This window comes from Vicia villosa, linkage group LG1, assembly GCF_029867415.1.
Source record: "Vicia villosa cultivar HV-30 ecotype Madison, WI linkage group LG1, Vvil1.0, whole genome shotgun sequence".
In the NCBI taxonomy this organism is placed as follows: domain Eukaryota; kingdom Viridiplantae; phylum Streptophyta; class Magnoliopsida; order Fabales; family Fabaceae; genus Vicia; species Vicia villosa.
The window spans coordinates 42,480,930-42,499,437 of record NC_081180.1 but is presented as its reverse complement, the minus strand read 5'-3'; the positions used below and the strand labels follow the sequence as shown (position 1 = coordinate 42,499,437).

Genomic DNA, 18,508 nt, shown 5'->3' with positions numbered 1-18,508 from the left:
GTTTGTTTATGTTATAGAATGTCAAAAATAATCTTTCAATTTAAAAAAAAACGAATATAAAAAAACTTGTAAAATTTATAATATTTTTAAAAAAAATTGTAAAATTTTATTTTTAAAAATACAAATAAAAAATCCATTTTCTTAAAGCTAAAACAAATTGGCACTAAATCCTTATAAGTTATAATTATCAGTAAGGCTATTGAGTGTCGAGTCAAAGATGGATAATATTTATTCAACTTAATCTCAATATTTCTATTGAACAAAATGTTCTGGTTTTTAAGTTGTTTGGTAGAAAATAAAAGGGAATTAAAAGATGAAGTGAAAGTTATCTACCATATAAGAAAAGTTATAGGTGTGGAAAAGCCTTTTCTAACCTTTGTTCATTTTGTAACACATACTTATTTTCTTGGTTATTAGGTCTTTGTGCATCGAATTGACTCATTATATTATTAAACAATTCTACCCCTCTTATTATATCTTTCTTTCACACATTTTGACTTAATTTTCCCTACTTTTTCTCTCTCATTCTTTTTCTTTTTCTCATTTTCTTCGCCGTTTCTCGCTCTGTTAATTGCTTTCCCGTTCATTTTGCATGTCGTTGTTGAGTTTGAACATTGTTGTTGAACGTTTGATGAACACGGTTTGTTGTGTTGAGCGCTGAGGACGATGATGAACACGATGATGGTGATGTTGATATTGATGTTGCTGGGTTCGTGATGAACGGTGTTGAATGATTTTGGACGAATGAGTTTAGTTGGTTGAAGATCTATGAAGATGATGACAAAAGCTGCGATTCTGAATCTCGGATGAGGTATTTCTGGTTTTTGTTCTTGATCTATCTTCCTCTCTCACGATTCTGAATGGTTTTGATTTTAAGGAAAATGATAAAGAAATTGTTTGAAGATGCATAAAGATGATGACGAAAGCTGCGATTCTGAATCTCGGGTGAGGTATTTCTGGTTTTTGTTCTTGATCTATCTTCCTCTCTCACGATTCTGAATGGTTTTGATTTTAAGGAAAATGATAAAGAAATTGTTTGAAGATCTATGAAGATGATGTTGAAAAAATGCTACTACTGTAAAATCATAAGCTTTATCACAGGAAATGTTTTTCTTTTAGAGAATTGAGAGCTTTAACAGGTGCGGGAAAGTTCGGCTACCAGAAGATTTACCGGTGGGCTACAAAATACTATTATCAATTTCATTACTTCAGGAGAAGCTAATAGGTTGAAGAATTCCTTTTCAGATGTTACAGATAATGACTTTCTCAGTGAGACAACATTTGATTGGATAAGTCTTTCGTCGGTACGTCTTCAGTGCCCGCAGATAATTGTTGGTACGTCTGATTCGGTAAGTCAATCGTCGGTACGTCTGATTGGGAACATTTTTTATATGACAACATGTTCTGTGTTTCTTTTTTATATGTGGCATAATTGTTTCTTTTAGTTAAACACTTTATAAACATGAACAGGCAAATGTTGATTTGATTTTTATTGTGTTCCGTAGCAGAAAGAAATTTAGTTGTATATTTTAATTAATTATTCTATTATTAATTAATACAAATTTATAAAATCAAACTACATGTGGTTAGAAATTTAATTGTATATTTCAATTTCATGAAGCTTATTCAAAATTTCTGAATTATTTTCAATTATTTATCCAACTACAACAATGCATAAAGGTGAGATTTACCAGACTCCAAAATATAAACATGTTTTCAATTATTATGGTTTATGGTTTTCTGGCTTCTTTCAAGTCACCATAAATTCCATTATTTATTACATTTCACCTTTCCACTTTATTTCCTTATTATAGCACATTCCAAGGTATAATCATTGGATAATGCAATTGTCATTAATTGTGACCTTTCCACTTTCCAAATCCTATAGCCTTAAAACACTACCATTATATATACATGCTGGATGTCAATTCGTTTTTACACTATCCTCAGACAAACCCTTATCACATACTTCACATTCCACCTATTACCAGAATGGAGCACATGCAAAACCCTCATGTCAATGTAACTGTTAACCGCGTCGAAGGTACTAGGAATGTGAAAGTTTACGTTCCTGAAAGTTCAAATGAAAATGTAGTTGTTCAGCCTGATGTGAAGCCAGCGGAAATTGGTCATCTCTTACATGGAGTCGCGGTGGCTGCTCAAAGTAGGAGAAATAGGAAGAGGAGGAGACAGAGATCTAAGAGAGTGTTTGTTTCACATCCAATCTTTGCTTCTTCTGATGAAGATGAAGCACTGTGGGATTGGTCAAACTTCATGTCGGCCAGGGCCTATCGATTTGATGCTTAGGGTGGTGTATCAGATTATATTTCATTTTCATTGTAATGGCCGTAGTATTTTGATTGATAAAACTTCTTTTATGTGTTAAAACTTAAGTTTTGTGTGGCCCTATTTGTTTGGGTCTGTTGTTACTATTTTGACAGACTATGGCTTAACTCATTTTCTATTGAAACGGTTAAAGAAGCTTCTGCTGGAGTTACAAAGTTATATGACTTATGAATATTATTTATAGGTTATCTTATAATTATATTGTTCTACTAATTATTTCTGTTTTATAGGTTATACATGTATGATCAATTCAAGTCCCTATGAGCCTTAGAATTAATGAACTGATTTTCTATTCTGTTCATACAAAATATTTTTTCGATTTTTTAACTTAATACTATGTATATTTGATAAACACGGTCCAACCCACACCAGAACCCGTGCGGACGCACGGGGTTCCTGCTAGTAGTATAAGAAATCAATGTTATGAAAAATGCCAATGATGAGATTGATATTATTTTTCTCAAGTGTTTTAAATAAACCTTATTAATGGAGTTTTTTATTCTGTATGATTACTGTTTTCCTGAAGTATTTATCCCTAATGTCTTATTAAATAAACCTTTAGTTTTTGTTTTTTCAATTCCTAATCTTTGCAGTGAATCATAAACAAATCTAAGTGTGTACAGAATTTAACACGGTTTAAGGTTCATCTCTATCTCTATGTGACGAAGACAAGAATATAAGTTATCAAATCATTTACGTTGAACTCTTGCTATAATAGAAATTGTAAACCATTTTAAAGGTGATCAATAAATAGAAGTTATTAAACACAAATAATAATAAATCGTACATTAAATATGTCGGGGAGTCCGGAAGAGTTAGGAGCATCAATGAATCAATATTGAGGGACACACCACATCTCAACCAAAAACTTTAAGGTGTTAGATAAATGGATCATAGGCAATATGAGACTTTAACCACTCCCGCCAAGCTAAACCACAACTCTGATACCATTGTTGGGGAGTCTGAGAGAGTCGGGAACACCAATAAGACCAATGCTCCAGGACCACAAGAGAGGGAGACACCACATCTCAACTCAAAACCTTAAGGTGTTAGGTAAATATGTCATCTTTCTTATAAATTCAACATTTCACTCACACTTGCACTCAACAATATATTCAATAAAAAAATTACGCATCATAATTGAAGCTTGATTCGAATCATAACTTCAGATTATTCGAATCAAACTTAAAATTGATTTTTTATTAGAATTTTGGTGTTGTTAAAATAATTCGAATCAAGGATGTGTTTGATGTTAGTGGAAGTCCCAGAGTTCAATAGTTTTATATTAAACTTGTTACTTGGATCAAATTATCTATTAATAATAATAAGGCATTTCTTGATTATGTTTGTTCCCTAGAATAGCTAGTGTGTTAAATAAAACATTAAATATGACTTAATCATGATATCTGATTAAACATAAGGACATTACTATGTAAGTATCTGTAGTCACTATTTATTGTGAAGTAGGATAACATTAAAGCATTGAGACTATTATGTGAATAGAATCATGATCACATCTCATAGATAAAGATTTATTAAGTCTACACACACACACACACATGTTACCCAAAGATTTCGACTTTCTACTTTTGAGCATGTCATTATAATTGGCGAAGAGGTTTGAAACTTTAGTCGAAGACGTTCGACTCAGTATAGCGGGTCATCGACTGGAAGAGCCTTTGAAATACTTAGCGAAATAAAAGACTTAAGTTATTTTAGAAAAACTGGGTTTGAGGTCGAAAGTTCTTTAGGTTTAAAATAGATGGTTTTTGGGCAGTTTCTCGTCAGAAACACGTGGAGTTTTCTCAAGGACAGGGTTGCATGGATGGGACATGTGTCGACGTGTGATTAGTCGACAGTTAAGACAGTTTATTTTTAGAATTTCTATTTAAGCAAGTTAATGTTAGTATTTTAAGGGTCGCATTTCTACATTACAAAAGACAAAACTCAATCTCCGCACACAAAATGAGAAACGAGGTAATTTTTAGGGAATGTATGTATGCGTACCAGATTAATTATTATGCAATCATTTTAACATTCCAGTTTTTTCTTTACATACATTTACTGCTTTCTTTTAATGCCTTTATTTAAGTGAAGCTTTAAAATTTTGTATTGTTTTCTTCATTTACATTCAAGTTTTCTGCATCTGATATGAGTCAAAGTTACACAAAACAAGAACATAGCAATAAGTCCTGGAATTTACTAGTTGATTCCGCAAAGTAACCTTCAAAAAGAAACTAGCATTTGTTTACCAAATTTCTGGGTAAACAAATTGGCACAGCCGGTGAGACACGTTGGTTGCTAATAGTTTCTTGCTTTCTAATCATTATCGAAAGTATGAATGAGATTAAGGAGTGGTAGACAATTGAATGGAATGTCTAATTATAATACGAACACTTCTGATCCTTCTAGAAATCATATAGATGTCATTCCGACTGAAACAGTATCACAGAGTGCGACAATTCTTCTCCAGTTGGGACATCAAGCAGTGCTGGGTCAACGACAGCCATAGTGTCGTCGCCAGTAAATCCACCACGGTCGCCTATGAATCTGGCAAGACCGTTATTTTAAGGAGGAATAGTCCCTCCGCTAGGATTCCCTCAATATGGGATGCCTACGTCGATGATGGTGGATTTGCATACTAACCTATCTGTGTATTTCGACAGCATGATGGCCACAGGTACATCTTTTAATCCAGGAAGTCGACCAACAGGGGTAGGATATATTCCCCAAGCGTCACCATCACTAAATACTACGTCTATGTTGTCTATTAGACAACAAATAGACGAAAGTAACCATGATATGGTGAATGCCCTAACACAACAAATTGGGACTATTTTTACTCCCATGATAAATAACACAAACCATAGTTATGAAATGTTGGTTGGTCAAATGGCTAGAATAGCAGACTTTTTTGGGACACCATCGATTCCACCTCGACCCACTCCCTTAGTGTCGAATGTAAGAGTAGTTGAAACACCAGGAAATGGAGTTAGAATAGAAACTCAACGACAAGTCCCAGAGCGAGACGAAGAGGAACATATTGATCAAAATATCCCAAGAGTTGTACAACGAAATCAAGATGCAGATCAAGTTTTAAGACATGTCCAGCAAAATGCTCATATTGGCCACAATAATATTTCAAATGTAGTGGAACAAATATTAGTTCAAAATGGGATAAATGTAGGACTTCATAGGCCTAATTTTGTGTCTCCCTTGTCAGAATATGTTAGGAAAACTGAGTTACCTAGGGGGTGGAAAGTCCCAAAGTTTACTAAGTTCGCTGGCGAAACTGGTGAGTCGACAGTTGAACATGTCGCTAGATTTCAGACTGAAGTGGTGATCTTGCCAATAATGAGAACTTGAAAATGAAGTATTTCCCAAGTTCTTTAACAAAAATGCTTTCACTTGGTTCACAACCTTACCTCCACAATCCGTATTTTCTTGGAACCAATTAGAAAGATTGTTTCATGAACAATTTTATATGGGACACTCGAAAATTAGTTTGAAAGAGTTAGAAGGAGTAAGGCGAAAGGTAGCTGAGTCGATAGATGATTATCTAAATCGCTTTAAGTTGTTAAAAGCTAGATGTTTCACCCAAGTCCCAGAACATGAGTTGGTTGAAATGGCCACTAGGGGTTTAGACTACTCTATCAGAAAAAAGCTAGATACCCAGTATCTGAGGGATATGGCACAGTTGGCTGATAGAGTTCGTCAGGTCGAACGGTTAAAAGCTGAAAAGGCTAGGGCTAGTAAATATCACAAAAAAGAGAAAGTTGCATATATTGCAACTAATGATATCGACTCCGATGTCGATAGTAATCATGACGGAAGTGAGGTAAATGTGGTTGAGTTAAAGCCAGGACCTCCCTATGTTTGCAAACTGCTCAAGCCTTCAAATGGGAAAAATCCCATTGAAAATAATAAAAATGAAAAGTTTGTTAATAAAACTTATACGTTCGATATAACGAAATGTGACGAGATATTTGATTTGTTAGTTACTGATGGGCAAATCATAGTGCCTGAAGGACTTAAAAATCCTCCTTTAGAACAGATAAAGAAAAGAGGATTTTGTAAGTTTCATAATTTTTTGGGGCATAAAACATCTCAATGTGTACTTTTCAGGGATCTGGTACAAAAGGCTTTGAAGGAAGGCTTTTGCAATTTGGAGAGATCCAGGGCAAAACAGATAGTATGATAACCAGTAGGTGAGGGTTAGGTCGGAAGGGTTAGGTCGAAGACTTCCCCTAGAGGCGAAAGCCCTGTAATAGCAGTCACGTCAAAGAGAGTGCGAGTCATCATTCCACAAGGGAAGTGGAAGGTGTTGGTCGAACCCTCCCAGAAGAAGATTGAGGCGAGCAGCATGCTAGGGTTTATCCTATAAGCAGTCCTTGATAGTTGGATGGCGTTGAAGATCCCCAATTCCTCCCACCTTTGGTGTTTCTTTGCTTGAACTTTGTCAAGCCAAGCTAGAAAATCCTTGTTGCCTGGAGGAGGAGTCGAACGGAAAACCATCATAGAAGGATCCATGAATTTCAGGTCCAGTTGATGATTCTTTTCAAATGCCACAGGCATGATGGATGAAAAAGCAGGAAAGAATTTTTGAACCGTTCTAGGATGCGAACGATGATCTGGGTATGGGCCCGAAAATTCCAAGAATTTGTCAGCAGCTTGAAACAGGATTAGCATTCGGTTTTTCCAAATGGTAACTTTGGCCTCATTAATATAAGGTTGGGGAACTCTTTCTAGGCCTTTTTCTGTGTCTTCGCGGGAGATAATGGCAGCCAATGGGTTGTGTCATACCCCAAAATTTGCCCATCTCATTCCCCTTGTTCAAACTCAGATCAAGGTACAATAACTCAGAGACATCCCTCCTAAATAATGGTCCAAGAAACTAGGGTTTTTGTTGTTCTGAAGAAAATCAATGGATTAAAAGCTCCAAGGCATCTCATATGGTTGATGATATTCCAACTTACCTCCATGACAAAATTCAGGCCTCAATTCATATGATTGGTCACTCAGTTGCTCAGAAAGTCAACAGTCGACCGATTTGACCTAAAGTCAACTGTGGTCAAAGTACAGTCAAAACTCCTGATTTTTTGTCAACATCCTTATTTTGAAGTATCATTCACCATTTGATCAAATATTGATCATGGTTCACCAAGAAAAGATCAGAAATCAACAAATTCAAAAGTTTCTAAATTAGGATTTTCATAGGAGAAAGTCAACTGAACTTTGACCAGCCATAACTCCCACATGGAACATCAAAAATTTTCCATTCAAAGCTCATTTTGAAGGAAGAAATTGAATTATAATTTTGTCTCTCACATGCCAAGTATAAAAATGCTTCATTTGAGAAGAAATCATAAATCCCCAGCTGATCATCTTCAAAACAAGATCAGACATTAAAATCACAAAGACATATAGACTTATTTTCTCAATCGAGATACTCCAAATAGCATAAATCATGTTCATACATCATGTATCATAGTAAATTCATACATAACATACATACACCTCATTGCATAACACTCCCATTCATGTCAAAAATAAACACTACAATACATGCATCACGACATTGCATAAAATGAATGTTCCTTTTTCAGTCTATTTCTACAATCAAATAAACATTGTCTTCTAGATATAGTGCAGAGATAACCAAGTCAACAATTTAATTCTGACGCTCATTCAAGACAGAGATTTAGTTCTGATACTTAATTTTGGATATCTTCCAGAGATAGTTCAGAGATAATCAAGACAGAGATTTAGTTCTGATACTTAATTTTGGATATCTTCCAAAGATAGTTCAGAGATAATCAAGACCAAGATTTAATTCTGATACTTAGTTCCGGGTATTCTCCAGAGATAATGCAGAAATGATCAAGACCAAGATTTAATTCTGATACTTAGTTCCGGGTATTCTCCAGAGAAAGTGCAGAAATGATCAAAACCAAGATTTAATTCTGATACTTAATTTTGGATATCTTCCAAAGATAGTTCAGAGATAATCAAGACAGAGATTTAGTTATGACACTTAATTTTAGATATCTTCCAAAGATGGTTCAGAGATAATCAAGACAGAGATTTAGTTCTGACACTTAATTTTGGATATCTTCCAAAGATGGTTCAGAGATAATCAAGACAGAGATTTAGTTCTGACACTTAATTTTGGATATCTTCCAAAGATGGTTCAGAGATAATCAAGACAGAGATTTAATTTTGACAATTATTTCTGGGTATTCTCCGAAGATAGTTCAGAGATAATCAAGACAATGATTTAGTCCTGATACTTAGTTTCGAGTATCCTCCATGAATAGTTCAAAGATACTCAAAAGACTTAGATCTAATTCAGTTACTACGAACGGTGCTGACACGATCAATCTCCAATAAACTTTCTCTCAAGGCCTAGATGGCACCTTTAAGCCCATCTCCGACAACACTCTGCCTAGATGGAATCTTCAATCCCATCTCCGACAAAAGTCCCTACTGTCATACCCCAAAATTTGCCCGCCCTATTTCTAACAGTTAAATTATCTTAAACTTTGGATTTCTTTATACTAACATTTTAACACTAATTAAATGTTTGCTTATATGCAATAGCTTATCTTAAGTTATTTTGTTGATAAATATTTGTTTGACCTTCATATGCTTCGAGTGCATTTTTATTTTCAATAAATAATATAGCACGAATGGCTAAGGAGTGTGTAAGGAAATATAAGTGAAATGTCTTGGGTTCAAATCCCACAATCATCACTTTTTGCATTTTTTTTTTATTTTTTAAACATTCTTTTTCGTCTTTTGCTTTATTTTCATTATTAACCAAAAAAAAATCACTAAATAAATAAATAAATATATATATATATATATATATGGGTCATGCTAACATGTGCCCTAAGGGCACATGTTAAGGATACTATAATTAGAAAAAGTTAAATGTAATTAAATACAATAAAGTCATATTTAAAGTTTCGATACATTGAATGCACGCGTTCTAAGAAAATAATTCTATAAATATCTCATTATCTTGAACATATCTCATATATATATATATGGCAATTTGTTATTTAACCTTTAAAACAAGATATTTTTTATTGAACATTTGAATTTGATTTTTTTAAATTTATTTTTAGTAAAAAAAAATTATTAACAAATCATTCTTATAATAATATTGTTAAATGAGGTTTAATGACAAATTGTTTTATTCTTTTTGGTGAGACCTAATTGGTTAGCATAAAAGAAATCTCACGTACAGGAAAGAAGGAGATTTTTTTCGGCTGCAAGAGACCTTACACAAGTTGAAAAAACGGTGCAGTGGAGAGAGGGAGCAGCCCAGAATTTTGATCGATTGAAGCCAAATAAAAGGTTCCAAGACCTTCCTCGATCTTCTCTGAATCGTCCCAAGCATCTCGGATCATTACAAGGCTGAAAGCTCCAACATTGTTAGGGTTCTAAATCTTCAATTTGGGGCTGCACGGATCCAAGTTAAATTGACAGAAATTGATGGTGTTTTCATGCTTAAGGGACGGATTATATTTTTTCTGAGCTGTTATTTGGTTTTGTTTGGCAATAATTGGCAGGGTGTGGAGTATAAGGCCTATAGCAACATCCTAAAAACTGTGGCAAAAAAAAAGGTGTTCTGTTTTTAAGAAAAATAAATGGAGAAGAAGACCCCCCAGCTAGGGGTGATCAAAACAAAACCAACCCAATAGAAAACCGCAAACCAAACCAAACCAAACCGAAACCGCAAAAAACCGCATTTGGTTCGGATTAGTTTGGGTCAGTTTTTACAAAACCGCACGGTTCGGTTCGGTTTGCGGTTTGTATTTTGTAAACCGAACCAAACCGAATCAAACCGCACTATGTTACAACCTAAATTTTACTAACTCACATCCAACCCAAACTTAAATTTATTATACATTAGCATTATGATTACGAACAATTTTATCATCCTTACACATATAATTTCAGTCCCGATGTTCTAAAATCTCTAATAACATTATCGCACCTTTTTTGCCACATACATCTTCCCTCTTCTTCTATAATCTCTACTCTCTTATATTCATTCTTTTTCACCTTCTCATTTTTATGTAAATGTTCCGTATTTCAGTTTCGTTTTTATCGCATATCATCTTCTCTAATCTCTCAACACTTTTTTTCTTTTTCACTTTCACTAATCTTTCGTCTCTTCTATTTTTTTGTTTCGTTATAATAATTTTTATATTGTTTTATGCTATTATTTTATGTTTAATATTCCACTTTTGTCTAATTTAATTTTTACATATTAAATGGAAAATTTTTGTCAAAATATGACGAGTTTTGTTATTATTTGATAGTGTATGAATGTATAAATACAAAATTATGTTATCATATATATGTGTATGTATGGCTCAATAAAATATTTGTAAAAAACCGAACCAACCGCACCGAACCAAACCGCATTAGTTTGGTTTGGTTTGGTTCGGATTTTTTTTAAAAGCCAACCGAACCAAACCAAACCGCACTATTTTTTCTCTTGCGGTTCGGATGATTTTTTTCGTCAAAACCGCCCAAACCGCACCGCGAGCACCCCTACCCCCAGCGGCGTGCGTTGTTTTTAATTGTTGTATAATGCTTTAAATTCTTATAATAATATATGAATGCAGCTCAATAACACAATTAAGAAGTGGCGCAATTGGCGAGATGGTTTTGACTGGTGAGGGAGTGAACTGGGGTTCGAACCCCATACGCGACGCAAAATTTTTAATGATTTGCATGTTTTCAGTTTCATACAGATCCAGTGGTTCTCTCTGGCGCGCGCCTATAATACACCCCAGTCATCAACCATTGGATCATCAGTCTTTTGGATTTAACGCATCTGAAGAGGGAGGTGTACCACGGACCTATGCAAGGGAGCCACACCCAATTAAATCCTGGTTTTTCCACCTCTTTTATTTAATTATTTGTTTTCTAGTTTTTTTCCACCTCTTTTATTTAATTGTTTGTTTTCTAGTTTTTTCTATTAAAATCAAATGGAAAGCCTTGCTTTGTATATAATCTTTTTTTATGATAATAAAAAGCGACAATGTAAATTAGGATTTAGGTTGATAATTTCGATTAATTGATTTAGTCAATTAATAATCAGGTGAATGATATAATAAATTAAGTGTTTAATTCAGGATGAATATTTAGATTTTAATTTGGATTAAATTAATTTAATCTAGCCAATTAGGTTTTGCCCGATCCCATTGCCCATTTGGCGAAACATTAACCTTCGACTAATTCTCTCCTCGACCCGACTAAACCTATTAGTCGCATTAGACGAGAGATAAAAAAATACACAAAATAAAATACATTTTAATTTGCTGCCTGCGACGATCAATCTATTGATTTGAGTAACCAGCAATGCCCCTTAATCCGTTAGCTATACTAACCAAATCTATTGGTCATCGCATCTAACGGTGCCATATCAAATCAGGGTTGTACGCCCAAACCTTCAAAACACACTAAACCACGACACTACGGATTTTTATCCTAGGCAATTCAAAATGCCTTTCAGATCAAATTCAAACTACGATAGGCCATTCAAAAAGCCTTCAAACCCCTTCATATCAAATTCAAAGGCGTACAATCCTGTGCCCGAACTACGTTGACTCTGATTCTCCATAAGGAGATACTTAGGCACTTGGATAACCAAGGCGAGTCCCCCTCCCTAAAATCTCAATTTTCCCCTATTCAATTCCTTAGCTCTTAATCCCTATAATTTTAGCCATAAAACTTGACCTTTAGATTCAAAGCCAATAGGAAAGGGTTGAGGGTGCCTAACACCTTCCCTCGACCTGATTATAATAACTTACCCCGATCTCTAAACTGCGTAGGGTTTTCTATTCGCCCTTCAGAATAGGTGGCGACTCTAAAAGTCTAATTTTTAGGGCAGGTTGCTACACCTACTTCAGCTAGGGCAAATTCCTGGGTATTCTAGTGTTCAATCCTCTCCTACCTTCAGATTCCGACAGTGGCATTCGAAGTGGTAAGATTCAAGTGGCTACATCCTCAGGTGCTACAAAGAAGCATTTCAATGGGAAGTCAGATTCCAATACTGTGTATGGGCAGAAAAGGAGAAACCATGACCAATCTATTAGGGCAGTTCTGATCTCCACACCGGCGCCTCAATAAGGTCGTCAAAACAAACAAAACACACCCAGTCGTCAATTCACAAAGATCAATATGCCTCTAGCTCAAGCCTTACAACATCTGCTAAAGGCAAACCTGGTTACCCTGAGGGATCCCCCCTAAGAATCCTAACACCTTTGCTCCTATCTACAAACCCAATGCGAGGTGCGTATATCATTCTAATAATCCCGGACACGACACAGAGAATTGTTGGCCGTTGAAGAATAAGATCCAAGATATGATCGACGCAGGCGAAATTGAGTTCGACCCTCCTGCAACTCCTAATGTGATCACTGCTCCCATGCCTAATCACGACAAGATTGCTAATGCTGTGGATGGCTAGAAAGATGGACTTTTAGATCATTAGATTTACTTTCATTTGCAATTTCTTTTCTGTTTGTTTAAACATTCGACTTATGATAGACATTATTTGTTTTAATAATCATCATCAGTGCATTGCATATGTTTGTCTTGAATAAATTATTTTGCTATCACTCGTTTTAAACTGTATTTTTACTTTGCATATGTTTTGTGTTTATTCAACTCCTGCTAAGCTGTAAGCCTTTTGAGGGAGGATGACGAAAATGATACCACAACCTCATACAGTATGCTTTTGAACGGACTATGCTGACGATGTACATGCATTGTTTCAATTCCTAAACAGTGGAGATATGAGGATGATAATCCCTCGTCAACCCCTTTTGAGCCTAAGGAGTAGAAGTTTTCTTTCATGTGCAAATTGAACCCTTAATCATAACCCAGGGCAGGGTAGATTCTCAGTTAACTCAATTATACCAGTTGGTATACACAAGTGATGATGGATTCCCGTAATTCTCAAGTCAGGCAGTCAATATCCATAAAAAATAGAAAGAAAAAAAGAGAAAAAATGTTAAGTCAAAACCTATGAAGGGGACTTATCAAGAATTAAAACATCCCGCTGACTGTAATCTCAAAATAAACAGTTCAGGCAAAAGTTAGGGATAGCAAAGTCAAAAAAGAAGTTGCTAAAAGATCCTCGACAAAAGAAAACATTTCAAAAGAGGTCACCATAAATCCTCGACAAAAAGAAAGTATTATTGAAAAGGATGGCTGCCTGTCCAAATGAACTCCCGTTGCTTTAACCATCATCAAATGTCAAAGTTACGACTCCAAGCTCTGCTAGAGCTTAAACGCAAAGTTAACTGAGCATAGGATCGAAGAACATCATGAAGATTGGGATGGGTACAAATAGACTTTGATCAGCCATTATCCTTTGTTTCTTAAACCGTGAACCAAGCCACGTTACAACCCTTAAAAGTCCTAACTGAAGCATGGTTAGTTCGAAAGCATACTGTCACCAAAAAGGTATCCTAACTCCTTAAGGTTTACCAAAAATGCTGAGTTGATATTTCGTTTTTACAAACATCACGTTTTTACAAACATCATGCTTTTACATCTCCTATTTTAATGTTTTTAAAAAAATCAAGACAGACATATGCATTGCATCTCATGAATTCATTATTAAACATATTCTGCTACCTAATATCAAGTGTTAGCATCAGAAAGAATTTGCACAGGGTACAACTAATGACTAAAAGTTATCCCGACAGACAAAACCACTTCAGAAGCAATGTCTCTTATGTATACAAGGGGCATGACACAGTTTATCCAGTCGATCTGGGGCAATCAAGTCAAGATTCCGAGAATCTTTCAAGGATGCCAAAACAATCAGGGGCATGCATCCAAGTAGGTCTGAAACTACTTCCCAATCAACATGGGACATGGTCCTATGATTACTAGGGGCATGTCAGCCAGAGTACACATCTCATAAGGTCCTCGCGAGGCGAATCTTTCCAAAGTCTCTACTAGCAGGAGAAAATTTATGCAAGTCCAGTTTAACATCTTGATCAATACTCAGTGGTGTGTCCTAATCAATACAAACCCAGGAATGGCAGTTACTATAATACTGGGGGCAAAGTTCAAGACATCCATGCTTTCCCACAAAGTCGGTTTCACAGGATCATATCCCCACAGAGTAATCATCTCCAAATATTCTCATCCCACAAAGACTTAGTTCCTCAACTGAGTCTACATCTTCGACACTGCCGGTTCTCCGATACTATTCTCTTCTCCAAACAGGGTTATTCATCTCTCTTATCCCAAGTCAAGGTGCATCAAGGATCATTCATACAAATGGCTCTCATCCCCAAGAAGAAATCATAAATCCCCAGCTGATCATCTTCAAATCAAGACCAGACATCAAAATCACAGAGACATATAGATTTATTTTCTCAATCGAGATACTCCAAATAGCATAAATCATGTTCATACATCATGTATCGTAGTAAATTCATACATAACATACATACGCCTCATTGCATAACACTCTCATTCATGTCAAAAATAAACACTACAATACATGCATCACGACATTGCATAAAATGAATGTTCCTTTTTCAGTCTATTTCTACAATCAAATAAACATTGTCCTCTAGATATAGTGCAGAGATAACCAAGTCAACGATTTAATTCTGACGCTCATTCAAGATAGAGATTTAGTTCTGATACTTAATTTTGGATATCTTCCAGAGATAGTTCAGAGATAATCAAGACAGAGATTTAGTTCTGATACTTAATTTTGGATATCTTCCAAAGATAGTTCAGAGATAATCAAGACCAAGATTTAATTCTGATACTTAGTTCCGGGTATTCTCCAGAGATAGTGCAGAAATGATCAAGACCAAGATTTAATTCTGATACTTAGTTCCGGGTATTCTCCAGAGAAAGTGCAGAAATTGTAACGACCGTTTTTCTTTAATTATTTATTTATGTGAATTAATTGTGCATTATGTGTTAATTATATGTTTAATTGATTTTATGTTGTTTTATTTGGGGATTATTAGTAATAATATAAGATAGTAAGTGTTGTTGATAATTGGGCCTAAGTCGGTATTAGTAAGTGAGGGGTGTTAGTTAGAGCCCATTAGTAATTTAAGATAGTAAGGGTTTAACTAAAACAATGGTTTTAGAGGAAATAGAAATTAGAAGTTCATTTTGGGGTTTTTGGTGAAAGAAGAGAAGAGTAGAGTGAAGAGAAAGAGGGGAATCTCAATATTGAAGCTAGAGTTGTCTTCAATCCAAACCTAAGGTAAGGATGGGATTCTTTCATGCTAAAGGGATGTATGATGATGTTTTGGGTGGGATTTAATTGTATGTTGCATCCATGGAAGTTGTGTGTAGAGATGTTAAGGTCCATGAACAAATGCTTGATTTGATGATTTGAAATGTGTTTAAATTGATGTTATGATGTTATAAGACCCATAATATGTGTTGTATTTGTGTTTATACCATGTATCCTGTGGTTGTTCGTGATGTTTGATGTTTTCCAACTTGATTGGGTTGAGTTTAGGGGTTTTGGGATGAGTTTCGTATGTTGTTTTCTGTGTTTGGGGTTTTCTGAAAATCGCCAATTCGCGCCGCGAACCCTTGTGCGCGCCGCGAACCCCTTGGCAGAAACTTTGGAAGTTCTGGATCAACTCAGTTCGCGCCGCGACCCCTTGTTGGCTCCGCGAACTGCTTGGCAGAAAGTTGGGGATTTTTGGATTCGCTCAGTTCGCGCCGCGACCCCTTGTTGGCGCCGCGAACTGCTTGGCAGAACCTTAGGAAATATTTGATTCACTCAGTTCGCGTCGCGAACCCTGTTGGCGCCGCGAACCCTGTTTTGCAGAACTTTTCCTAAACTTTGAAATGATGTAACTTTTGAACCGTAACTCCTTTTTTAAGTGCCGTTTAAACCTACGTGAAGCCCTAATTGATGTCTTTCCGTAAAATATGCTTAGTATAACTTTGAATACTCTTGGAATCTTCTTGAATTAGATTTTGTTGACATTGGATATCTGGAATTGATTATGCCGTTTAAGTTGATCATGTCGTTTACGTGGACTGTGTTGTTCGAGTCGATTATGTCGTTAAGTGTGATTGTGAATGTGCATCATTGAGTCACATTCATTGCATTGTTTGAGACGACCCTAGTGGCAAATGTTTGAGACGGCCCTTGTGGCGAATGTTTGAGACGGCCCAATGGCAATTGTTTGAGACGGGAGTTTTACTCCAATGGTACCACATGCATTTGCATTGTTTGAGTTGCATAAGTAAAGTCGTGTGATGAGTCGTATTTGAATATTTGTGTGCACATAACATGAATGTTATCTTGTGTCAATTTGATGGTTGTTTCGTTGAGCATATGTGATAAATGACTATGAATGCCTTAATTGAGATTGATATCATTGTTGTCGGTAAGATGTTGAATGTTGTGAACAGTAGCAAGTGATATATGATGAGAAGTGGTGACCGATGTATGATTATTTCTCCGCTTTGAGTATTATCATACGCTTCTTTATTATGAATGATATCTCACCCTTTCTGTTTGAATGTTACCCTCCGTTGGTAACGTGCAGGTAATGACGCGGAGTAGTCTTGTACCTATAGCTCGAGTCGCTGTGTGTCGACGCTCTGATACGTAGCACTCGGGGAATGTTGGATTACTTGTTTATGTTTTGGTTTCTTGTGTTTATACTTGTTAAACCTTGTCCTTAGATTATGCTGAGACTTTTTAGATGTATCGTGCCGTGTTTGGCCGTGATATTATGAGTTGTATTGTTGTTGACATATGATTTTCCGCTGCGATGCAAGTACTTGATTGGCTAACAATGATTAATGATTTAGATATTGTTCTCCTACATGTGTGTTATGTGTCTAATTGATTGAGCATGATATACGTATGTGATTTTGTTGTTTAAAATGTGATGCTCCGAATCGTTATGTTCTATTTGCTTGAAATTTTGTACTCTGATATTCCTGTTTATTGCGGGGTAGATTTGGGGTGTTACAGAAATGATCAAAACCAAGATTTAATTCTGATACTTAATTTTGGATATCTTCCAAAGATAGTTCAGAGATAATCAAGACAAAGATTTAGTTCTGACACTTAATTTTGGATATCTTCCAAAGATGGTTCAGAGATAATCAAGACAGAGATTTAGTTCTGACACTTAATTTTGGATATCTTCCAAAGATGGTTCAGAGATAATCAAGACAGAGATTTAGTTCTGACACTTAATTTTGGATATCTTCCAAAGATGGTTCAGAGATAATCAAGACAGAGATTTAATTTTGACAATTATTTCTGGGTATTCTCCGAAGATAGTTCAGAGATAATCAAGACAATGATTTAGTCCTGATACTTAGTTTCGGGTATCCTCCATGAATAGTTCAAAGATAATCAAAAGACTTAGATCTAATTCAGTTACTACGAACGGTGCTGACACGATCAATCTCCAATAAACTTTCTCTCAAGGCCTAGATGGCACCTTTAAGCCCATCTCCGACAACACTCTGCCTAGATGGAATCTTCAATCCCATCTCCGACAAAAGTCCCTACTTCAGCTAGGGCAAATTCCTGGGTATTCTAGTGTTCAATCCTCTCTTACCTTCAGATTCCGACAGGCGCACATGCCCGTCTATATCTTCATATATAAGAAAATTGAACAGGGGCAGCTGTCATACCCCAAAATTTGCCCATCTCATTCCCCTTGTTCAAACTCAGATCAAGGTACAATAACTTAGAGTCCTAAACAATGGTCCAAGAAACTAGGGTTTTTGTTGTTCTGAAGAAAATCAATGGATTAAAAGATCCAAGAAATCTCATATGGTTCATGATATTCCAACTTACCTCCATGACAAAATTCAGGCCTCAATTAAAAGGATTGGTCACTCAGTTGCTCATAAAGTCAACAGTCGACCGATTTGACCTAAAGTCAATTGTGGTCAAAGTACAGTCAAAACTCCTGATTTTTTGTCAACATCCTTATTTTGAAGTATCATTCACCATTTGATCAAATATTGATCATGGTTTACCAAGAAAAGATTAGAAATCAACAAATTCAAAAGTTTCTAAATTAGGATTTTCATAGGAGAAAGTCAACTAAACTTTGACCAGCCATAACTCCCACATGGAACATCATAAATTTTCCAT

General features: G+C 35.6%; 1 protein-coding gene across 1 annotated transcript; it reads left to right on the top strand.

Moving 5' to 3' along the window:
- Positions 1-4,971: 4,971 nt before the first annotated feature.
- On the top strand, positions 4,972-5,712 carry LOC131622295 (uncharacterized). Its single transcript, XM_058893353.1, has one exon. It carries the CDS (start codon positions 4,972-4,974, stop codon positions 5,710-5,712), a length of 741 nt encoding a protein of 246 aa, XP_058749336.1.
- Positions 5,713-18,508: the final 12,796 nt, after the last annotated feature.

What these genes read in the sequence shown, in the direction of transcription:
- LOC131622295 (XM_058893353.1), top strand. Translation starts at nt 4,972, where the DNA reads ATGGTGGATTTGCATACTAACCTATCTGTGTATTTCGACAGCATGATG.